General features: G+C 37.2%; 1 protein-coding gene across 1 annotated transcript in view; it reads right to left on the minus strand.

Moving 5' to 3' along the window:
• DOK6 (docking protein 6) overlaps positions 1-23,296 on the minus strand; it is a 392,119-nt gene that overhangs the window by 112,994 nt on the left and 255,829 nt on the right. The window contains exon 5 of the mRNA XM_029220785.1: positions 16,191-16,380. Coding sequence (XP_029076618.1) covers positions 16,191-16,380 — 190 coding nt within the window. The remainder of the gene's footprint in view (positions 1-16,190; positions 16,381-23,296) is intronic.

Below are 23,296 nucleotides of genomic sequence, written 5' to 3' on the forward strand. Positions count from 1 at the left end.
AGTACTTAACATGGTTAATATTATCTACTTCTTGAAGCATTTTTACCCAGGAGTAAGTAATGGATGTTTGTGTCTTCTCTTCCCATAAGTGAGGCATTCAGGTATATAACTTAAAAGCAATCTACTTGCTGGTGACTCTTCCCTGATATCCAGATACATATACGCAGCCACCTCCTCAAATTCCACTTGGTTGTCCACGAGATATCTCAAACTCACCATGTCAGAAAACAAACTGGATTTTCAACCCAATCTTTCACCCTTTCAGTATTCTACATTACAGTAATTGGCATCTATATTTTTCTGGTTGCTTGGCCCAATTCTCAAAGTCAATGGTTAATTCATAGGTTTTTTTTCCACATTCCACATCTATTCAGACTCTAAATTTGATAGTTTATCCTCTTCTCCCCTGGTAAACTTTGGTCCATCATCACTTGTCTGGATATTGTAACAGGATCCTAACTGTTCTCCTTGCTTTCATCATTACTTCCCTATAGTCTGGTCTCCATACAACATCTGGAGCAAATCTCTTTTATAATATAACAGAGGCTGCATCTTGCTGATCTAAGTATCCCAATGGCTTCTGAATCCAATCAAAGTAAAACCTAATGTCCTCAATAAGCCTCAGAGGATGCTACTTAGTCGGGCCCAAAGCATCTGTCTGGTGTCATCTCCTAAACCTTCCACACTCACTCTGCTCTGGCCCCGAGACCTTTGTTCTCTGAGTCATCCAAGCACCTAAACAATGCCTGGCATATAATATCAACACAATAACTACCATATTTTGTCAAATATAAAACACCAAGGATTATAAGACTCACCCAACTTTATGTATCACAGTTATGCTCTTATACAAAGTTTTTTTTAATCTCTTAAAAATGTATGTATTATAAGACTCAGGCTCACTTGTCATAGATTATTATATGTTACTTTTATATATGCATAAAAAATGTAAGTAAAATAAGTTAACAAAGGAATTTCTAAAACGTTTGCACATACAGAGTCCAACTCTTCTGAATCAATCCAGAATTACCAATGTCCTTTGTTTTTCTTTTTTTACAAAATATTATTTCATTTGCCATCAGGAGTGTTAGTGGTACACAGTTCTTTATTAAAGAGTATGCTGCTTTTGACTTTAAAATTTTCTTCTAAACCACTGACACCCATTCTACAAGTTTTATGCTGGCTGGTGAATACTTTATCTACAAGAAGGTGTTCACAAAAAGTTTTGTTTTTCTCAAATGGTCCTAAAATGTTTCTTGAGTGAAACACTGAAGAGTTGACATTAAACTGAAATATAATTAAACTCAAGAAGTGAAGCACTAACATTACATGTAGCTTCTATTGAAGGGATGAAAACATTGGCATCAATGACCAAGGCTGTGTGCCTGCAGGTAATGGCAACTACATTGCTAGCACCACCTGGCGGCCACCATCGAATGATGCCATTCAATGTAAATGCCATAATAGTAACAACATAGATCTCAATTCCAGACATGTGAAAATATGTGCATCTTTTGAATGAATCAATCAGTCATTAATAAACAAATGGTTCAAATGTTCTAAAAAAGCCAGCCTGGATTAGTCTCCTGTGAGATGTAAGTCTCATTGGTGGAGGTGGAGACCTGCCACATCCAAGGAGGAGATCAAACCAGAACTTCCATCTCTTTCCATTGATTCTCATCCTCTCGATTCCAGCAATCGTTCCTTGATTTAATGACTATTACTAAAGTTTAGGAACTTTTTGAAGGAGAAGTAAAAAACCTGAAAGGAAGCCAAAACTGTCATTGGAATCCCTATAGACCAATTAATGAAAAGCAATTCACATTAAAGTATGTATGGGTTCAATAAAAATGTACTGAACCTTAAAGTTAATGGAGCAAAAATTAAGATCAGAGCCTCCATTTCTTGATAAGAATGGTTTCCTAAGTCATTTAATTAATGTTTTATCCTAGGGGAAAAAATTAGTCCCAGTGTTGTAGTAGCAAGTGGTTTACCAAATTAGGCACACACACAAAAGACACTAAGTTCCTCAAAGGCTTTGTCTTAGTATTAATTCTCTGGAAGTAAAGGAAAAGTTTATACAGACATAGGACTTTTTAACATCACATATATCCGTGATGCAAATTTTTCAAGGAAGAGGCCTTTCTTATTCCCTATACTATGTAATTGAAACTCAATGGAACATGATAATTTAAATCTTTTTGTGACATTGAAAATCCCATTAATTATGAGATACTTTCAATCATTTGTCAAATACCATGATGTTTTAGAGAAAGAGAGATGACTAAATAATCCCTGTCTTTAATGCGCTCATAGGGTACTTGGAGAGACAGATGGACCAATGGTTATAATATAAAGTAGGAAATGTAATAAAAGAGATTTAGTGAGTAGGTACTGAAATCACAAAAAGGTTATGGATTAGGAAAATTAGTTCACTTATGCTGTGTAATTAAAAAAATAATAAAGGTAACTTCAAACCTCAATGGCTTAACACAACAAATGCTTATTTCTCACTCAAGCTACGTCTGATACGTGTCTGGGCAAATCACCAGGGCAAACTGGATTCAGAAACCCAGGCTCCTGCAATCTTGTGGCTAAGGCATTTCAGCAATAGACCACTTCAGCTGCACAGTGGGTGAAAGTGTTGGAAAATTCTTCAACAGGCATGCTCTAGACTAATTGTACACCACCCCCCCAGTTTATATATTGAAGCCTCGAACCCCAATACGACTATATTTGCAGAAAGGGTCTTTCTGAGATAATTAAGGTTAAATGAGGCATAAGAATGGGGCTCTGATCCAATAGGATTGGTGTCCTCATAACAAGAGACACAGGAAACTTGCTTCCTCTCACTCCCTTTCCACCATGTGAGGGTACAGTGAGAATGTGGCTGTCTGCAAACCAAGAAGAGAGCCCTTACAAGGAACCACTCAGCCAGCACCTTGATCTTGGACTTCTCAGCCTCCAGAACTGCAAGAAATAAATTTATGTTGTTTAAGTCTCCCATTCTATGGTATTTTGTTACGACAGCCCAAGTTGACTAACACAAGACATTCAAATACTCTGGCACAGAGGCAATGCACATTAGCCCCTTGTCCAGAACTGTGTCTCATGGGGCCCACCTAATTGCAAGGGGAAAGGTAAATACAGGGGAGTCGGTGGACTGCTTGGTAAGCACGACTGTCTCTGCCACAATCATCACTTCTGGTCAACAAAGATCCCTTTCCTCTCTTTTTCCTACACACTCAACCCTTCCCTAAAGGAGACAAACCGAAAAGCAATTCATCCAGCCCTTGATTCCAGCTCCAGGTCCAGAATCTGCAGGTGATATGCAACAGTATCTAAATCAGTTCCCGATGTGACTTCTCTTGATTCCAAAAGAATGATCTAAAAGGAATTTTTCTGCTTTTCCCCACCTAATGAACAGTGGTTCAAGAGGGTCAGGAAGCCCAGCACTGCAGACACTCCCCTTTAAGCAGAGGGAATAGGAGACATGCGGAAGGCGGGACTGGCCCTGGTCATTCTGAAATGCTGCTCACCAGGTAACCTGAGGTTCCTTACCCTAACTAAGGGTTAACAGTGATCCTTGACCCTCATTCTGTACCCACCATTTTGGATTTTTTTTTTAAGACGTACTTCTCAGATTTGCTATAATATTTTGTTTCCTCTTCCCCAAACCTCTCTCTTTTGGTTTAAAGGTGCTACCTTGACTTTGTCAAGTTCTGTAGGAGCACCACTCAATCAATCCTTTACCCTCGGTCATCTTTTATAATTAAAAGATTATCCTAGGCACCATACTCTTAAGCTGCCCTTTACCTCAAACGCCTTTATCGAGAGGTTTTAGCAATAAATGTGGAGACTATACTCTTATTCTGTTCTTTTTCTTGAGGCTGTTTTAACTTATTTTTGTCACTTAAAAAAGGCTTTCTTAATTTTATCTCCTTACTCTTTGGTGACTCAACATACTTATCTTTTCCAATTTTGCAGGGGTTTGATTTTTTTCAAATCCCTTTCATTTTTGCTTGCAAGTTCTCAAGTTTTCCCTGAGATCCTTTCTTTGTAGTCTCTTGCGAGCCAACAAACATTTTGTTTTCTAACTTCTTCCCCTAGATGTTGTTAGGAAATACAGTTAAAAACAAAATCTTCTTCCAATCTAGAAATCCTCTCCACAAAAGTAATAGAGAAAGAAAATACTCTTGATATCTTATTCATATTAAACCAGAATGTGATGCACATCACAGGCAATCTGCTAAGAGACTGCAAAGAAAAAGACATCTCGCCCTTTTCATAGTCACAAGCAGATATAACCCACTATGTACATGTTCTCAAGATAAACAATAACTGGTCTCAAGTAAGAGGATGTGACAGCAGCATTTGCCACAGAGTTCATCCTAGATTCACCCGGTAACTGGAGTGACCACCTAGGTTAGCTACTTGGTTTTATCTAGAGGAAAAACAAACTTCTCACACCTTTATGACAGGAGGTAGTTTTGCAATCTGGAGCCAAGCACCACTGACGTTAGGCTCCTACTCTCCCACAGAAACTGGGGGTGAGGGGCACTCTCTCCTTTCATGTTTAAGAAGTGGTTCCTGAGTCCCTGAGAGAGAGAAGGGCACTCCTGGTTCTTAAAGCTGACAAAAGATCTATTTCATTTTCAGAAGGATTTATATGCATTTCAGATAGAAGAAAGTACTTACAATTTTACATTTTCTAAAGTAAGTAAGTTCAAAGAAAAAGGGAGGGGAGAGCAATCTTTCCGCCCATTTTCAACAGAGAATGAAGTCTCTTAATTTTAATTTGTATTTGGTCTTACAATCCAGAAGCTCATTACACGTGCGGTTGTCCTGGCAAGTTATCACACGTTTCACCCAGAGGCAAGAGCTCTGTCAGCATCTCATCAACTGCATGACATCTCTTCTCCAGCTCCCACATCCCTCTCCTCTATCCCCGGCACAACCGTGATTTCAGTGCCACAGATCTTAGGGCTATTTATTTATTTATTACTGCAGCTGGTGCTCTTCCTGCTATCAATTTCTATCAGGATCAAACAGACTTATCCCTAAATAACAAACAAAGTGTCAGTGGTTTAATGCAGCAGGAATTTCTCATTCATACTAGTCCACTTTGGTTCTGGGCATCTATCCTGGGCAACCAGGACAACATTGGCATAGGAAATAAGTGCATTAGCTTAAACACAGATCACTTTTGTTCATAACCCTTTGTTGGGAGCTAGTCAGATAGCGCCCCAGACTGCCCTGGGTGTTGGGAAATGTAGGGGAGCAGGAGATACTTGGAGAGCAGTACTGTTTGGGCAAAAGGACATTGAATCTAATTTCAGGGACTCAGGAGTTTTCCCGAAGGAGACGATCTGCTACTGGAATCATAAAAGATGAGTTGGAATGATTTGAGCTAAAGTGCGAGGACAGTGGGAGATGGCAGGACGTTCAGGATGGATGGATGGCACGGGCAAAGCTTAGGTGACCTTCATTACGTGTTATTTGATGCTGGAGTTTAGAGCAGTAAGCAGGACATAAGCAGAGAGTTTGTTGAAAAGGCAAATAAAGCGCAGAACCAGGAGTGTTTTATAGGCCATGCCGAGAAAACTTAGTCTTTATGTTACAGGCAGCAGGGAGGTGCTTTTAATGCATGAAAGTACACATAGATTTAAATTTTAGATATATCTATCTAGTGATGTTGTGGGCTATCTTTAACCAGGTGAATAATTTCAAATAAACAGAGTAGCAGATGTCTTGGTCCATTTTGGGCTGCTTTAACAAAATATCACAGACTGGGTGGCTTATAAACAACAAAAATTTATTTCTCACCGTTCTGGAGGCTGGGATGTCTAAGATCATGGAGCTGGCAGATGTGGTGTCTGGTGAGAGGTTACTGAATCATAGACACTCTCTTTTCACCTGTTCTCACATGGTGGAAGGGAGAAGGAAGCTCTGTCCAGCCATTTTTTGACTATTTTTAAAAAAAATTCAGGTACAGTTGATATACACTAACAATAAGTTTCAGGTGTACAACAACACAATGATTCACAATTTTTAAAGGTTATATTCCATTCATAGTTACTATAAAATACTGTCTATATTCCCTATGTTGTACTATATATCCTTGTGGCTTATTTATTTAGTTTGTAACTTTTAATCTCCTACCCCTATCTTGCCCCTCCCCTTGCCCTCTCCCCACTGGTAGGCACTATTTTGTTCTCTATATCTGTGAGTCTGTTTCTTTTTTGTTATATTCACTAGTTTGTTTTATTTTTTAGGTTCCACATATAAGTGATATCATACAGTATTTGTCTTTCCCTGTCTGACATATTTCGCTTAGCATAATACCCTCCAAGTCCATCCATGTTGTTGCAAATGGCAAAATTTCATTCTTTTTTGTGGTTGAGTAATATTCCATTGTATATATATACCACATCTTCTTTATCCAATTATCTGTTGATGGGCACCTAGGTTGCTTCCATATGTCGGCAATTGTAAATAATGCTGCTATGAACATTAGGGTGCATATATCTTTTCAAATGAATGCTTTTGGGTTTTTTTGAATACCCAGGAGTGGAATTGCTGGGTCATATGGTAGTTCTATTTTTAGGTTTTTGAGAAACCTCCATACTGTTTTCCACAGTGGTTGCACCAATTTACATTCCCACTGAGTATAAGGGTCCCTTTTCTTCACATCCTTGCCAGCATTTGTTAGTTGTGGTCTTTTTGATGATAGTCATTATGACAGGTGTGAAGCGATATCTCATTGTGGCTTTAATTTGCATTTCTCTAATGATTAATGATGTTGATCATCTTTTCATGTGCCTGTTGGCCATCTGTATGTCTTCTTTGGAAAAATGTTGATTCAGGTCTTCTGCCCATTTTTTAAAAATCGTGTTGTTTGTTTTTTTGATGTTGAGTTGTATGAGTTGCTTATTATTTTGGATATTAACCCCTTATCAGTCATATCATTTGCAAATATTTTCTTCCATTCAGTAGGTTGTCCTTTTGTTTTGTTGATGGTTTCCTCTGCTGTGCAAAAGCTTTTAAGTTTACCTGTAATTAGGTCCCATTTGTTTATTTTTGCTTTTATTTCCCTGGCTTTAGGACACTGATCCAAAAAAATATATTGCTACAATTTATGTCAAACAGTGCTCCACCTATGTTTTCTTCTAGGAGTTTTATGGTTTCTGGGCTTACATTTAGGTCTTTAATCCATTTTGAGTTTATTTTTGTATATGACATTAGAGAACATTCTAATTTCATTCTTTTACATGTAGCTGTTCAGTTTTCCCAGCACCACTTATTGAAAAGAGTGTCTTTTCTCAATTGTATATTTTTGCCTCCTTTGTCATAGATTAAATGACCATAGGTGTGTTGCTTTATTTCTGGGCTGTCTATTCTGTTCCAATAAGCTATGTAACTATTTTTGTGCCAGTACCATACTGTTTTGATTACTGTAGCTATGTAGTATAATCTGAAGTCAGGGAGCATGATTCCTCCAGTTCTAGTCTTCTTTCTCAAGATTGTGTTGGCTATTTGGGGTTTTGTATTTCCATACAAATTTTAAAATTATTTCTCCTATTTCTGGGAAAATGCCCTTGTTGTTTTGATAAGGATTCCATTGAATCTGTAGATTGCCTTGGGTACTATGGTCATTTTAACTATATTAATTCTTCCAATCCATGAACACGGTATATGTTTCCATCTGTTTGTGTTGTCTTCAATTTCTTTCATCAGTGTCTCATAGTTTTCCACGTATAGGTCTTTTAACCCCTTATGCAGATTTACTCGTAGATATTTTATTATTTTTGATGTGACTGTATGTTGGGCCACTTTCATAAGCTGTGTGCCTGTAACAGCAAGAGCTTTGAAAGCTATCAGATGTAACACATTTACAAAAGATGATTAAATTCATCAAACACCTATTTCACATGCCCAACACTGTACACGGCAATACTGGTAATCAAAAAGGATCCTTTGCTTTGAAGAAATCAACATTCTTCTATGAAAAAAGCTAAAACACCAGGACATGATTTTATAGTATCAGCCCAGAGTGTAATTAAAAAATAGAGACTGTATTTTAACAAACGTGCTGAATATAGATATACAAAGGGACTCTTTCTGGGGAAGTGGTCACCTACAGAGGAGATGCACATATCACTGTTAATTGCAGTTTCTTAGACTGGCTTATGAAAGCTTTAAGAGGAATTTTCCAAGTGAGTTAATGTGCCACTCCAGACCAGTCTTATGACTTCGGGTTCATTTATTTTAATGCTGGTGATAACCACAGGCATAAGCCTCAGGACACTGCGAGGCTAGAAATCCACCAGTGAGCACAAGCAAGCATTGAGTGCTGAAATGATTATTTTTAATTAAATAGCCATAACCTTAAAAAATTCCCATACATATGAAAATATTTTAGTCCTTAATTAGTCAAATGAGTAAACCTACCACTCACTCAAAAGACAGTGAATTCATCAGTATCTTTACCTGTTACAGGCACACAGCATATTATATACACGTGGTCATGCTAGTAATTCGTGAGTGCATTTCAGCTAAAGCTGTATTTCACTAAACTTAAAAAATTCAGAATTATCTTTTTTTTAGCAACTGTAGAAGAGTACAGACAAATAATACTTTACATGTTGTGAAGGAAATTGAAATTGTGTCAACATCAGCTGTTTCAAAACATTTGTCTTTCATATTTCTTTAGTTTTTTATTTGCTTAGATTTTCACCATCTTATTATAGCTTACTGACCATCTGACTTTTAAAAAAACTATACTTTGTTAAATAATTTCAATTTTCATAAATAAAAGATAAGAAGAGATTTTAAAAAGGGGGAAAAAAACTAGTATTTTTTGAGCACTGAATACATTCCAAACCTTGCCTAATTCTCAGACATCACAAAAGGCTACAAAGTAATATTTCAGTCCTTGTGGTCACAAATAAAGGGTATAAGACACAAGAATGAAAACCAATTTGGCCAAATACATAGAAGAACAAGTATTTTAACCCAAATCTAATAGTGCTGCAAAAACACATGTTCTTCCATCTTCATAGAGCTTTGCTGATGTGTCTCATGTTTCATGGCACAGTCAAAGGAAATATCTGTGTGCCGCATGTCTGTTGTTTCCAGCCACAGTTACAGTTGGTCCTTCAAATCCATCCTCGAGGATGCAGAACCCAGTGGATACAGAAAGCCAACTGTACTACACCATTTTATATGAGGAACTTGAGCATCCTTGGATTTTGTTATGCACAGGGGGTCCTGAAACCACGCCCCCACAAATACCGACGGACAACTGTACTAATAGATGATAGAAATTTATCATACCGTTACAAGGTATTAGATTATAGGGAACAATAGGTGTGTAAAATTTAGAACAAAAATATATTCCAACACTTCCACATACAAGATTTATTTTTTCCAGCTTTACTGAGGTATAAGAACAATAGAAGTTGTATACATTTAAGTTATTCAACATAACTTTTTTTTATTAAGACCATTTTCTAGTGTAGTTTTTAGTTTCACAGCAAAATTAAGGGGAAAGTACAGAGATTTGACAACTACCTTCCCCTACACATGAATAGCCTCCTCCATTATCAACATCTCCCACCAGAGTGGTACATTTGTTTTACTTAATAAACCTACACTGACATCGTAATCACCCAAAGTCCAGAGTTTACATTATGGTTCACTCTTGGTGTTGTACATCCTATGTGTTTGGACAAATGTATAAAGATGTGTATCCATCATTATGGTATCATCCAGAGTAGTTTCACTGGCCTAAAAATTTTCTGTGCTCTATTTATCCGCTACCATCCCTGAACCCCTTGGCAACTACTGATCTTTTTACTGTCTCCAGTTTTGCTTTGTCTGAATGTCATATAGTTAGAATCGTAAGGTGTGTAGCTTTTTCAGATTAGCTTCTTTCACTTAGCAGTATGCAATTTAAGGTTCCTCCACATCTTTTCATGACTTGATAGTTCATTTCTTTTTAGGGCTGAATAGTATTCTATTATTTGTATGCAACACAGTTTATTCATTCACCTTCTGAAGGACATCTTGGTCGATCCCAAGCTCTGACAATTATTAATAAACCTGCTATAACCATTCATGTGTAGGTTTCTGTGTGGACATAAGTTTTCAACTTCTTTGGGTAAATATCAAGGAGCCTGATTGCTATATTGTATGGTAGGAATATGTTTAGTTTCATAAGAAACCACCAAATTGTCCTCCAAAGTGGCTACACCAGTTTGCATTCCTATGAGCAAGGAATGAAAAGTCCTTTTATTCCACATTCTCTCCAGCATTTGCTGTTGCCAGTGTTCCAGATTTTGGCCATTCTAGCAGGTGTATAGTGGTATCTAATTGTTATTTTAATTTACATTCCCCTGATGATATATGGTGTACTTATTTTCCATCTGTATATCTTCTTTGACGAGTTATGTGTCAAAGTCTTTGGCTCATTTTTTAATTGGGTTTTTGCTTTCTTACTGTTGAGTTTTAAGAGTCTTTGTAATTTTGGATAAAGTCCTTTATCATATGTATCTTTTTCAAATATGATCTCCCAGCCTGTGGCTTGTCTTCTCATTGAGAAGTTTTTTGCAGAGCAGAAGTTTTTAATTTTAATGAAGTCCAGCTTATCAGTTAATTCCTTAATGGATCATGACGTTGGTGTTGTATCTAAAATGTCATTACTATACGCAGGGTCATGTAGGTTTTCTCCTATGTTATATTCTAGGAGTTTTATGGTCTTGCATTTTACATTTAGGTCTGTGATCCATTCTGAGTTAATTTTTGTCAAGGGTGTAAGGTCTGTGTCTAGAATTATTTTTAGCATGTGAATGTCCAGTTTTTCCAGCACTATTTCTTGAAGAAGCTAGCTTTTCTCCATTGTATTACCTTTGCTCCTTTGTCATAGATCAGTTGACTCTACTTATGGGGCCTATTTCTGGGCTCTCTATTCTGATCCACTGGCCTATTTGTGTGTTCTTCACTAATACTACACTGCCTTCATGACAGTAGATTTATAGTTATGTCTTGAAGTCCGGTAGTATCGGTCTTTTCACTTAGTTCTTTTCCTTCAATATTGTGTGGTCTATCTTAACTGTGTTTAAGATTAGTGATATTAAATACATTTATAATATTGTGAAACCATCATCACTGTCCATCCCCATAACTCTTTTCATTTTGTAAAATTGAAACTCTATACTCATTCAACAATAATTGTCCATGCCCTCTCCTCCTAGCTCCTGGCAATCATCATTCTACTTTCTGTCTCTATGATTTTGACCACTTTAAGTACCTCATGTAAGTCGAATCATGCTGTACTTAACTCTTTGTGGCTGGCTTATTTCACTTCGCATAGTGTCCTCAAGGTTCATCGATGTTACAGCATGTGTCAGAATTTCCTTCCTTTTTATGGCTGTGTAATAATCTTCATTGTATGTGTATATCACATTTTAAAAATCCATTTATCCATTGATGGACACTTGAGTTGCTTTCATGTTTTAGCTCTTGTGAATAATGCTTCTATGAACATTAGTGTACAAATATCTTTTTGAGACCCTACTTTCAATTCTTTTGGGTGTATACCCGTAAGTGGAATTGTTGGATCATATATGGTAACCCTATTTTTAATTTTTTGAGGAACTGCCATACTGCTTTCCACAGGGACTCTACAGTTTTACATACCCACCAACAGTGCACAATGGTTCCAATTCCTCCACACCCTCACCAACACTTATTATTATTATTATTTTGATAGTAGCCCTCTTAATGGGTGTGAGTGGCATCTCATCACAGTTTTGATTTGCATTTCCCTAAAAATTAGTGACGCTGAGCATCGTTTCATATGCTACTGACTATTTGTATATCTTCTCTGGAGAAATGTCTACTTAAGTCCTTTGCTTATTTTTTAATTAGATTGTTTTTTGTTGTTATTAATTTTTGGAAGTTCTCTCTATATTCTGGACATTAACCGCTTATCAAATATATGACTTGTAAATATTTTCTCCCAATTCGTGAGTTGCCTCTTTACTCTGCTGATATTGTCTTTTGATGTACAAAAAGACATATGATAATTACTGTGATAATTGATCAATCATATATCTTCTTTGGTGAAGTTTCTGCTTGAAGCTTTTCCCTATTTTTAAAATTGGTTGTAGTTTTTCTTATTTTTGAGTTGGAAGTTCTATATATGTTTTGGATACAAGTGCACTGTCAAATATGTGACTTCCAAATATTTCCTCTAGATCAGTGTCTTGCTTTTCATTCCCTTAAAAGTGTTTTTGCAGAGGCAAGTTCTTAATTTTGCTACAGTCAAATTATCTTTTTTGGGGGGAGTAATCATGCTTTGGTATCACATTTAAAAACTGTCTGCCTTACCTTTTATTTTAACTAACTGGCCATACATTAGAGAAGGAAGGATTTCTCTCTGTATTACTGATCAAAAAAGGTTTAAGGATAGAATAAGCCTCACTATGACATCACGAAATCCTTGATTATAGCACATAGAGCATTTGCTTCCATTAACCATCTTCCTATGGGAACCGTATTGTTTTATATTTCCAATTGTTAAAAATCTGTAACCAGATTTTCCCCAGGCTTCTCAATAAGGATAATATTATCAAAGTTAGTAAGACATATATTTTAAGCACTGACTGTGTTATATTAAACATTGTGCTGAATAGGGAGGTTATGTTTTGAACAATCATTTTATAAAAAAGGATTCGGGGCTCGCTTGAATTCTGTTATGCAGGCATTTGAGCTCATCCTTAGTTTTGCTTACAACATTTATGAGGTTATGTGAAGTGAAAAAGCCACATCAGCAGTTAAAAAAGTGGTTTTGTCTCTCACAGGATAAAACTGCACATAATCACGAATCCTATGACTTCCTCTGCAGGTTTGGATATTTTTTTGATTTTTTGATTAAAAAATCTTGCATGACACATTGGTGGTTTTCACTCTTAAAATACAAACTTAAAATCTTTACGGTAAAAGAGCAATTCCTGGGACTTCCCTGGTGGCTCAGTGGTTAAGAATCCACCTGCCAAGGCAGGGGACACGAGTTCGATCCCTGGTCCAGGAAGATCCCACATGCCGTGGAGCAACTAAGCCTGTGCGCCACAACTACTGAGCCTGCGCTCCGGAGCTCTCGAGTCACAATTACTGAGCCTGCGTGCCACAACTACTGAAGCCCATGAGCCTAGAGCCCATGCTCCGCAACAAGAGAAGCCACCGCAATGAGAAGCCTGTGCACCGCAACGAAGAGCAGCCCCCACTCGCCGCAACTAGAGAAAGCTCGTGCAGCAACGAAGCCCCAACGCAGCCATAAATAAATAAATAAATTTATTTATTTATTTATTTTTTAAAAAAGAACAATTCCTCTGAGCAGGCAGGGGGCCATGACTTCACCTCCCCAGGCTGCGCCCCTTTGAGGACAGCTCCCAGTGAACACTTCCCGGTCCCCGCTCTCTTTCTGTCCTCACATGTATGGGGTATGAGTGTGAGGACATGTGAGGTAGGCTCCTCCAGAAAGAATGACCTTGCTCCACTTTTACTGTTTATCCTTATCTTTTATCGGTACAGTAGAATTTAAAGTGCATTTTGGAAAAAGCCTGTCGGTCGAGAAAGGACTATTTTGGCATCCAATTTTATGACATTCCAGTACATGTAGTAGTTATGAATAAACGGCTAGAGACTGCTTCCAAACGATGTGCCTTGTGCAAAGAGCTAGTAACATAAAACGCAGAAAACGTCATTCTTCAGCTCAAGCTTCACTAGGATGACAGGCCGGGCCTTACCTGCCAACTTTTCCTTTAAATTGTCACTTGTCATCACTCATGCCATTCCCCTCCCCGCTTCTCCCGGTCCTGACCTAGGGAACACAGCGTCCTGCTTTCATTTCTCTGGATCACACATGGACAAAACCTTCTGCCCTTGGCTACCTTTAATAAGAGTGAGATCTTCTGGAATTTACAAACTAGACACACAGAATAATGGTCAATAGCCCAAATATTAAAGGGCAAAGGACACCCAAATTTCAAAGAAGGAAAAACATAGAAATGAACACAAGGAAACACCTCCAAACATAAAGAAACAAAGGAGAAAAGAAAAAAAATAACAAGATATCCAAGTCCTCTATCAAAATAGAAACATCCTAAATCATCATTTTAATGCTGTGGTTATGGGGTCAAGAAGAGCACTCTCTTTGCACCCTTAGAGGGTGTGTGAATTGATTTTACTTCCCTTGAAAGCAATTTGCTATATTGTGAAGAATCTTGAAAATGTTCACAGCTTTTGACCCAGTAATTCTTGAAAAAGGCTCTGCTAAGAAAATGATCAGATATTTGCACATCTTTTTTTCGCAGATGGTCGGTCAGTGTGGCTTTATTTATACTAGTTCATTCTGGAAACACCCTAATATTAAATTAATGATAGTACAGCCATATGTTCAGATACCACATGACGACAAAAATCTTGATTTTAAAGGACTCAGAGATTACTTCTCAATATAATGTTAAGTGAAAATATGCTGATTTTAAAATATATTGGAAAGAAGTAAACCAAAATATTAAAAGCCATTTTCTCAAGATGGAGAAATTATGAGTGATTTTAAGCTTTTCTTTCCAATTACTCCCTCAAAAGTTTGGGTTAACTTTTTAATCAGACGATATAAAGTATTAAAAAACAGAGATTTACAAGAAAAATGTAAAAAGTTCAAAGCCTGCTCAGGTTATGAAAACATACTTCTGACTTTACTGTGCCTACCTAGGAATAAAGGCCTGGCTGTATCTCACAGCTTCAAGACCCCCTCTCCAGAAAATGCTTGGGGCTCTCTCCCCTTCCTTGGCACCATTCCTTCCAGAGGAAGTATTTTGTTGTAAAAGTAACAAATGCTCACTGTCAAACCTCAAACAGTGGGAAAGTATATAAAATAAGTATAGTAAATCCCCTCCAACTTTCTTTCCCCACTTTTTCTTTTCACATTAAAAATACTGGGGGATAATTTGCATATAACAATGCACACCAATATTTATAAACAGTTCCATGGCTCTTGACAAAAGTCAGGATACAGGGCATTTTCACCACCCCCAAAGTTCCTCTGTGTTTCCTGGAGTCCATTCTCTCCCTATCCCCAATCCTAGGCAACCATTCATTTGCTTTCTGTCACTGTAAATTAGTTTTGTCTGTTGTAGAATTTCCTACCGATGGAATTACACATAATGCTTACAGCAATGTTTTTGAGATTCATCCAAGTTGTGTGTCATGGGTAGGTAATATTCTGTTGTATAACTATTATAATTTATCTATCTAGTCACATAGTGACTTCACTGTAATTACCTTATAAGGCCACAGATTCATTTCTAGAATGTGATAAATCATGTCCCCAAGTGTGAATACATTAAACATCTCTTATAGAGAATCCCTAAACCTAAGTCTTGTCTTGGATGTGTGACAACAATATCACAAAGGGGTCAGAGCATAATAACGTTGATTCAGTTGGTTGAAGCTCACGTCTAAACCCGTACCTGTGAATAATGATTGTGAAGCAAGCATTCATTTTAGACATTTATGGATTCCAACCATATGCTGTGATCAAGAAACCAATGTATTTGTCTTGACATACTACATTTAAAATCGGAATTACACATTTCATAAACTATGGATTTGCCAACTTTTTTTTTCAGTCATTCTGAATTAATAATAATTAATGTTATTAACATAAACATCTGGGTAAATGAATATTGCATTAACTTATCTCAAACCTAAAAGGTAGTATTTAAGCAATTTTATATAAAACTCCTTTCAAAATATTTTCCTTTGAAAAAACCCCACAATTATAATGCTGGCAAGGACATGTTGAATTTTATGGAGATCCTATTGCACCAAAAATATAGGAGGATGAACCCCAAATAAATATTGTAATAATTTCACAAAGATCTTGTATGATAGAGATAATTATAAAACTGGTTTGATGCCAGAGTAAGAGACGGGAATTATTTTGAATGGGGTACTTAACCTGCCATAGAATTAACACAATTTTATTCAGATTATCAGTAAGAACGTGAAGAAATTATTGATATATATTTGCTGCTCTCTACCCTTCATGGAAATGAAACGGCCAGCCTGGGCACTGCGGGACAGAACCTTTGCCTGTGGCTTCTGTGCTCAAAGCTTACCTTCCTGACTCAAACGTGAACCATGTTGAGTCCCGCCCGTATCTCCTCAGTGAGCTGAGAGGCCACATGACCAGCTTGACCTTGGCATTGTGGATATCCCAGAGATAGATATTCTCATGAGTGATCTGCATTGTGCATTCGCCATAAATGTCCAGGTTTGGTGTAGGCATAAGATACACGTTGAATCGCTCTGCAAAGAAACAAGGAATGGAGAAAATGAAGCCGAAAGAGGTGTAACTTTTTATGGCAGCACTGTATGAATTTGTATACCTACCTACAGCCTTCAGAAAGTGTTACTGTGTCCCTTGGTGACATCGATATATACTGCGAAACACTACCTTTTTCTATTGTATGGGAAAAGGAGTTAGAGTATTCTTAATCATTAATCCATTCACTCATTCTTCAACTTTTTGTTGCATGCATTCTCTATGGTGGGGATTAAATGGTTAAATTGTACAGTGGGAACATAAGGGCAGAAAACTAATTGGAGTCTGCCCAAATGCCGTAACTGTCCGCTTCTTCACATAATCTTAAGTGGATGTCATAGAAGTAATTTCTGTGAGGAATGCCTTCTTTAACTTACACAAAAGCTTACTCAATTTTACCTCTGAGGCATGAAGTATTTAATGCCCACTCAGACTGACTCTCAAAGCACAGAGTGTTCATGGGCAAATTCAGCTTGCGATAATTGCAGATACTCATTACTGCCTTCGGCAGAACTTCAGACGTTGTTTTGGTATGCAAAATAAAAGCACATAACTCTTTCATTCCTGGATAGTTTGAAATTGAAAATCTGATTATTAGGCAATGATTCCAAACCTCGCTTTATAACTTTTCATGTATCTCAAAGGTTACCGCAAAATCCTGCAGCCCCTGATCCCCATTAAAATGCATTAGATGCACTTTATTTTGAAAAATAAGGTTAGTTGGTAAGTTCCAGGAAGTAAAGAACTTGGTATGACCTACAAAGTGTCCTACAAAGTATCCTTAGTTCCTAGCACCATATTCTTGGTTTATAGTAAATGATCAATAAATATTAGTTAATTGTATGAATGAAATAAATATATCCCACGATGAATATGGGCTGCAAGAATTGAGGAATTACAAAAAAATAATGAGTCGTGATAACAAAAAGTTTAAGAATTACTGGCAGATACATCTTTGTAAGTTTGAATTTAATTGTGAATAGTTCTTTAAAGGCAGTGCTGTTGCATGAATTATTTTGAGAGGCATAATGGTGCAGCTGCAGTTTGTAAAGGACTGAGATGTTTAGAAATGTGCTATCATCCATCATGATGCTACAATCTTAAACACTGTATGTTTGCTGGTACTGAGCTGGAATTGTCTGTATAATAGAAAGAATCTTTTCAGTGGCAGGTATTTTGTAAAGCAAGGATTTTCTGATGCAAAATCAGTTATATTTAACTTAAGCACGACAGCTTGAAACTTAGTAACCATATGGTCAATATTGATGTTCAAGTGCCTAGATATTCTGGGACCAAAAATAATCTAATGATTCAATATTCTACTTAGGTTGTTAACCCATGAAAGTAATATGTATACAGATTTCACAATTGTTTCCCAAAAAAAAGGCAAAATGAGATAAATTCTATACCTGAAAAATGAAGAACATTGTCCCATTAATTATGTGCAATAAAAGGCTGTATCTACATCTACATAGACACGTACATATTCCATAAACCTTAAAATTCTTGTGTGCAAGTATCTACGTGCAGCATTAAATACATCCCTCACTTTCCCAGCACAGTTCTCTCTCCAACGGGATTACAAGTAAATCAAAAGGGTATGATCTAATATGAGAATAGAAATGAAACTTGGACCCAACAGAGTGACTCAGGGCTATAGTTAATGCCTGAACAGCAATATTCTTTTCTTTGCTCAAGACACTTTTGATGAAGTTCAGCTTCTACATTGGAACTAACCATGTGTCAGTGGCATCTGTTGTGCATAGGGAAAATATTGTCATTATAAAAGCAGAAAGTGAAACAGTCCTCTAAATTCTTTCCTTTCCATCAATCCCGGAGTTTGAAGAGAGCATCGGAAGACTCACTGCCAAAATGCCAAGAAATAACAACACTTTTTAAAAACTCCTGAAATAAATAAACATCATTAAACAATCTTACTGTTGCTTAAGACTGCACTGACCCTTGATATTCACACCTATTGTTTGTAACTGAAAAAACGGAGCATACAAAAAAATGGTCCTGACATGGAGTGTCCTTCAAATGGATGTTCCGTGAAAGGTTGTACATAATCTACAGAGTATTTCAGAGGACCCAGAAGAACCATAACGTTTTCACAGAAATGTCTGCGTGCTCTAATGTTAGCAGATAAAACCTAACAGTAATAAACACAGAAAACATACAGTCATCACAATGGCCATTGGAGAAAGTTGGAAAATAATTAATACGTGAATTTATTGTGAGTCACATGACATAGGGCTCTACACACCAAAGTCTTTGAGGCGCATTTACGAACAAGTTCAAAGTGATGGGATAACTCCCCTAATGAGTCCTTCCAGGGCCACCTCTAGACAGCACAAAGCAGGTGAACCTTACCTGCATCCCTTCCCTCTGGCCTGCCTTCTACTTTCCCACTTTTTTTTTTTTTAACCTGGCAACTGAAATAACCCCTTTTTGTTATGGTTTAGAATGCTCCTACCTTCTTTTTGATGCTATTTCTTCTATCTTAAGAAAGGGATTACCCTAAACAAATTTTATTTTCAATTTTTAAATATTCAAAATTTATCTCCCTCTAATGGCTAATTTCCAAGGATTTGAGATTCAATGAAAACATAGGCTAATTAATTCAGCAGAAAACCAGGCACATAAAGATAAGGGCAGCACATCAAGTCATCTAGCAAATTATACTTCTTTGAATTCCATTTTAACGGAAGGAAGGTTTCTGCATTTGCTATGAAGAAATTATTTTATGCCCTTAGTAACATAAAACACATTGTTTTACTAAAACTTGTTATGTTTTCCATTGGACCATTTCAATATGAAATAGTTAAAACTGGTTCCATTAAAATGACTTTTAAAAATATTTACCTCTGTGAAATAATCCTATCAGGCAGGGTTTTTAAACCCATCTCTGATCACGTCACCTTTTTATTTAAGAAACTGCGTTTGGGTTTTACTGCCTAGAGTACTGGTTTTCAGGTTTCAGTGTGCATCAAAATTACCTGGAGGGCTTGCTTCAATACAGATGGCTGGCTTGCCTCCACCGTTATTGTTTCTGATACAGTAAGTCTACCCCAGGGCTGGCTAATTTACATTTCTACTTGTTCCCAGGAGATGTTAACGCTGCTGCTCTGGGGACCACACTTCGAGAAGTGTCGATTTGTGAAACTCATTTAAAAATATTGCCAAGGAAGTAGCAGCATCTGAGAAACCATGAGGAATGCTTTTGAAAAGTGATGCTATGTTCCAGTAGAGCAAATCAGCACATTTTATTCAAAATTGTTTTCTAATCTCTGCTCAAATCAATTAATCCTATCTCAACTGACTCATGACTGACTTGTCAAGAAAGAGTTCTTACGCTAATTGGAATAAAGAAGGGAGAGAGGCATAGAAAGAAAGGGGGTATATGAAAGATAGTTTACAATTCAGCAAGATATGTATATCCCAAGTATGTCCTTTTGAGATCATCAACAATAACAACAAAAACACTATAAAGAAGCACTAAACAGCAGAGTTCCAAGTAGCCAAAAGAATTAGAAAAGAACCTAGCTGTCTAAATAATGATAATAATATCCTGAAACATGAATAAAATATAAAGTCCTGTGAAGACTGATGAATGTGTGAAGAAATAAATTTTTGAAAGGTTATGTAAAAAATATTAGTTTTAAATGTGTTCACACATATAAACTATAGAATTCTAGAGTGAAAAATCCCAAACACATTGCCCATAAAACTGTATTTTGGTAAAACTTAGGTTTGTATAATGGCTGATAGATATATGAGAAAACATAATTTTATTTTAAATGGCCAAAACAATAACAAGGTGAAATATTTATAAGATGAATTGTTCTGTCCAACAAAGATGCTTACTGTTGTTGAATCTGCAGTTGCCTTACCAGGGCAGTTTTACTCTAGGGCTGAATTAAGAGGTCCAAAGGAAGAGACCATGCTCCAAATGGCCTTGACACAGGGTTAAGGTCACAACCACAAGAACAGTCTCGAGGGGGCTACAAAACAAGGTTTGGTCAAATTGAATTGGACAACATCTGGCGAGAAAGGGGAGCTACACTCAGGAGAAATGGTCCTGGAAAAGGGACAGTGAGACCCCAGGTGATATGTGGGAGACCCTGAGAAGGACAGAAACCTTCCCTTCTCAGCCAGTGAGGTTTTACATAGATCTTGTTTAGGGTAGGAACTAACCCAATATAATATTAGCTGGAGCCTGGCAAGTGGAGGTAAGTGGAGCTTGCAGGTGCAGAAGGAAGCAGAGGATCACTGATGACGTTTCTGACATGAAGCAAAATACCCTCCAGTGACAAGAAATAAATGAACAGAAAACAAAAGGATGATGAGCTCTTCAACCAGTTTCTTGGTAATTTCCATCTTGTAACAGAAGAGATGGAACACTGGTTTTAAAGGAGAACCATGCTAGGGCTTCTCTGATGGCGCAGTGGTTGAGAGTCTGCCTGCTGATGCAGGGAACGTGGGTTCGTGCCCTGGTCCGGGAAGATCCCACATGCCGCGGAACGGCTGGGCCCGTGAGCCATGGCCGCTGAGCCTGCATGCCCGGTGCCTGTGCTCCGCAACGGGAGAGGCCACAGCAGTGAGAGGCCCGCGTACCGCAAAAAAAAAAAAAAGGAGAACCATGCTGAAAAACAGACATATAAGCTCAGCTAAGTTTCCTTGGTAATAAATTGAAATATTAAAAAAAACAGACTTCTGGAATTTATGTATTGAATAATTTTGTGAATATACCTCATAGTAAACACTCAGTGTCTGTGACTGCATGAATATAAAATACATCTTGTGTATATTAGCTGATTAATTAAAATAAATTTGGGAAACGTCTATTGGATGCCAGTCCATTCTTTTTTCAAAGAACGTCCTGTAAGTTTTAGCTGTTAGCTGATTGCTGAGCAGTCTATCCCCCTCTGTCGATCCCACTTCTCCTGACACTTCAGAAGTTGTGGGTTTGAAGGTTGGGTCAAAAGAAAGGATGGAACATGGAACTAAGTATTACACCTAAATATCTGAAAAATAAGAGCTTCATAAATATTAAAACCGTCAGGTTTTCCATGGGGAGAGGTTAAACTCTATAATAACTTCAGCTAAGTGGGTGAGTGTAAAGTCATACTTTTACCTTCTCTTCCTAAAATCCAAGTATGGCTCAAAAGGAGCAGCCCCACAATAAGAAAAGTGTTCTTTAGCAATTTGGCGACATCCCTAATTTTCTGAATTTCAATTCCAGGGTCTTCCATATAGTAGAGACTTAAATATTTGTTAAAGTTCATTAATTAAAATATTTAGGTATTATTAAATTAAATAACTTAAAGTTAATATTTATATGCATATATATGGTTATGTAATGATTAATAATAGCTCCAAATGATTGGACAATGTATAATTTTGAATTTCACTTAGTTGTTTCTATCAACCAGTGTTTCCATAAAGTAAAACTCACTCTACATACAACTTACTGGTCAAAATAATTTTAAAGATTTAACAAATTATTTTATAGCAAGAGAATTCAATTTTTTTCTCAAAATTTCATGTGATCAGAATATTGATAGTTACGGAAGACATCTTTTCAGTTAAATTTATTACTGCAGCTAATTCATTAAAAGACCCAAACTTATTTGTCCCATCAAATGTGGAAATGAGCGTTGTCCAGTTGGTGACCTTTATCTCCTTATTTAGCCACCATGAACAGCTGTGGCTGCATCCTGTATCCTGCTCGCAGATTCATCATGGTGAGAAGAATAACCACTACACCTCCAAACTCAGGTTGTCCCCCATACTCTCTTGCACACTGCTCTGGTACCAGCCTGGTCAGGACTAGATGATTCTACAGCTCTGCCAGCCTGTGAGAGATCAACCTCCCCATCTGGCGAACAATCCAAATTCTATGAGTGGTTCTCTTGCCTTTCCCCCTTCATCATGCTTGGAGGGGGACAGACCACCTCCTTTCTGCTCTTCTCCTATGAGAGAATTCTCCTCAATTAATCTTCCAGCCTGCTCTTTAGAATTTCATGGTGCTTTTCACCCATTATCCACCACTCTGGGGCTGCAGTACATTTCTGAGACAGCAAGAAAGTCCCACTCTAGGCTCTATATTTAACAATTGTTACATACCAACTCCAAACATGAAATTTCAATATTAATACTAAATTAATAAACAGTCTACTAAATGTTATTTAGTCAAAGGACCAGAGTTATTGGTCTAATATTAACCACTAATTAGCAAGTCCACAAGAATCTGGTGTTTGAAAAACTAATGCATGCTTGGGAGTGTTGGAATTTATTAATGAGTATTCATCTCAATTTCGAATCTAGGTTCACCCCACTGTTTGATACAATATGCTTTGTTTTTAATGGTCATATGAAGTGCCACAAAATTCAATAGAACCAGATATTACTCAGAAAATATATTCAAGATATTCAAGATCAAATATTTCAAGATCATTCTGAACTTTACATTCTTGTCTCCAAATGGCTGAAATATTGGGATATTGCAGTGGTCAGCCTTCAATTTCAGCAGCCTTAGAAATGGAGCCATACTGGGAAAGCAGATACTTGCACATTTAGACACATCCTGAGATCTGTATAATGCAATTAAACCAGGAATGAAACAAAGCATGATTATGCTTGTCAAAATTTGTGGAACTCTTCAGAAATTGTGACTCCATTTCCACCAGAGTACTGAAATTTGTCAAAATTTATTTTATTATAACGTGGCAATAGCAATAAATGCAGTTGCCAGGTGCCATCTGCTCAATGGACACTGTGAATTGGAATCCTTGCAATTCTTGTATCAAATGGCAGCACTTAAAAAAAAAACACCAGGGCTTCCCTGGTGGCGCAGTGGTTGAGAGTCCGCCTGCCTATGCAGGGGACACGGGTTCG

This window comes from Monodon monoceros, unplaced genomic scaffold (assembly GCF_005190385.1).
Source record: "Monodon monoceros isolate NGI ecotype Baffin Bay Population unplaced genomic scaffold, NGI_Narwhal_1 Super_Scaffold_1, whole genome shotgun sequence".
NCBI lineage: Eukaryota > Metazoa > Chordata > Mammalia > Artiodactyla > Monodontidae > Monodon > Monodon monoceros.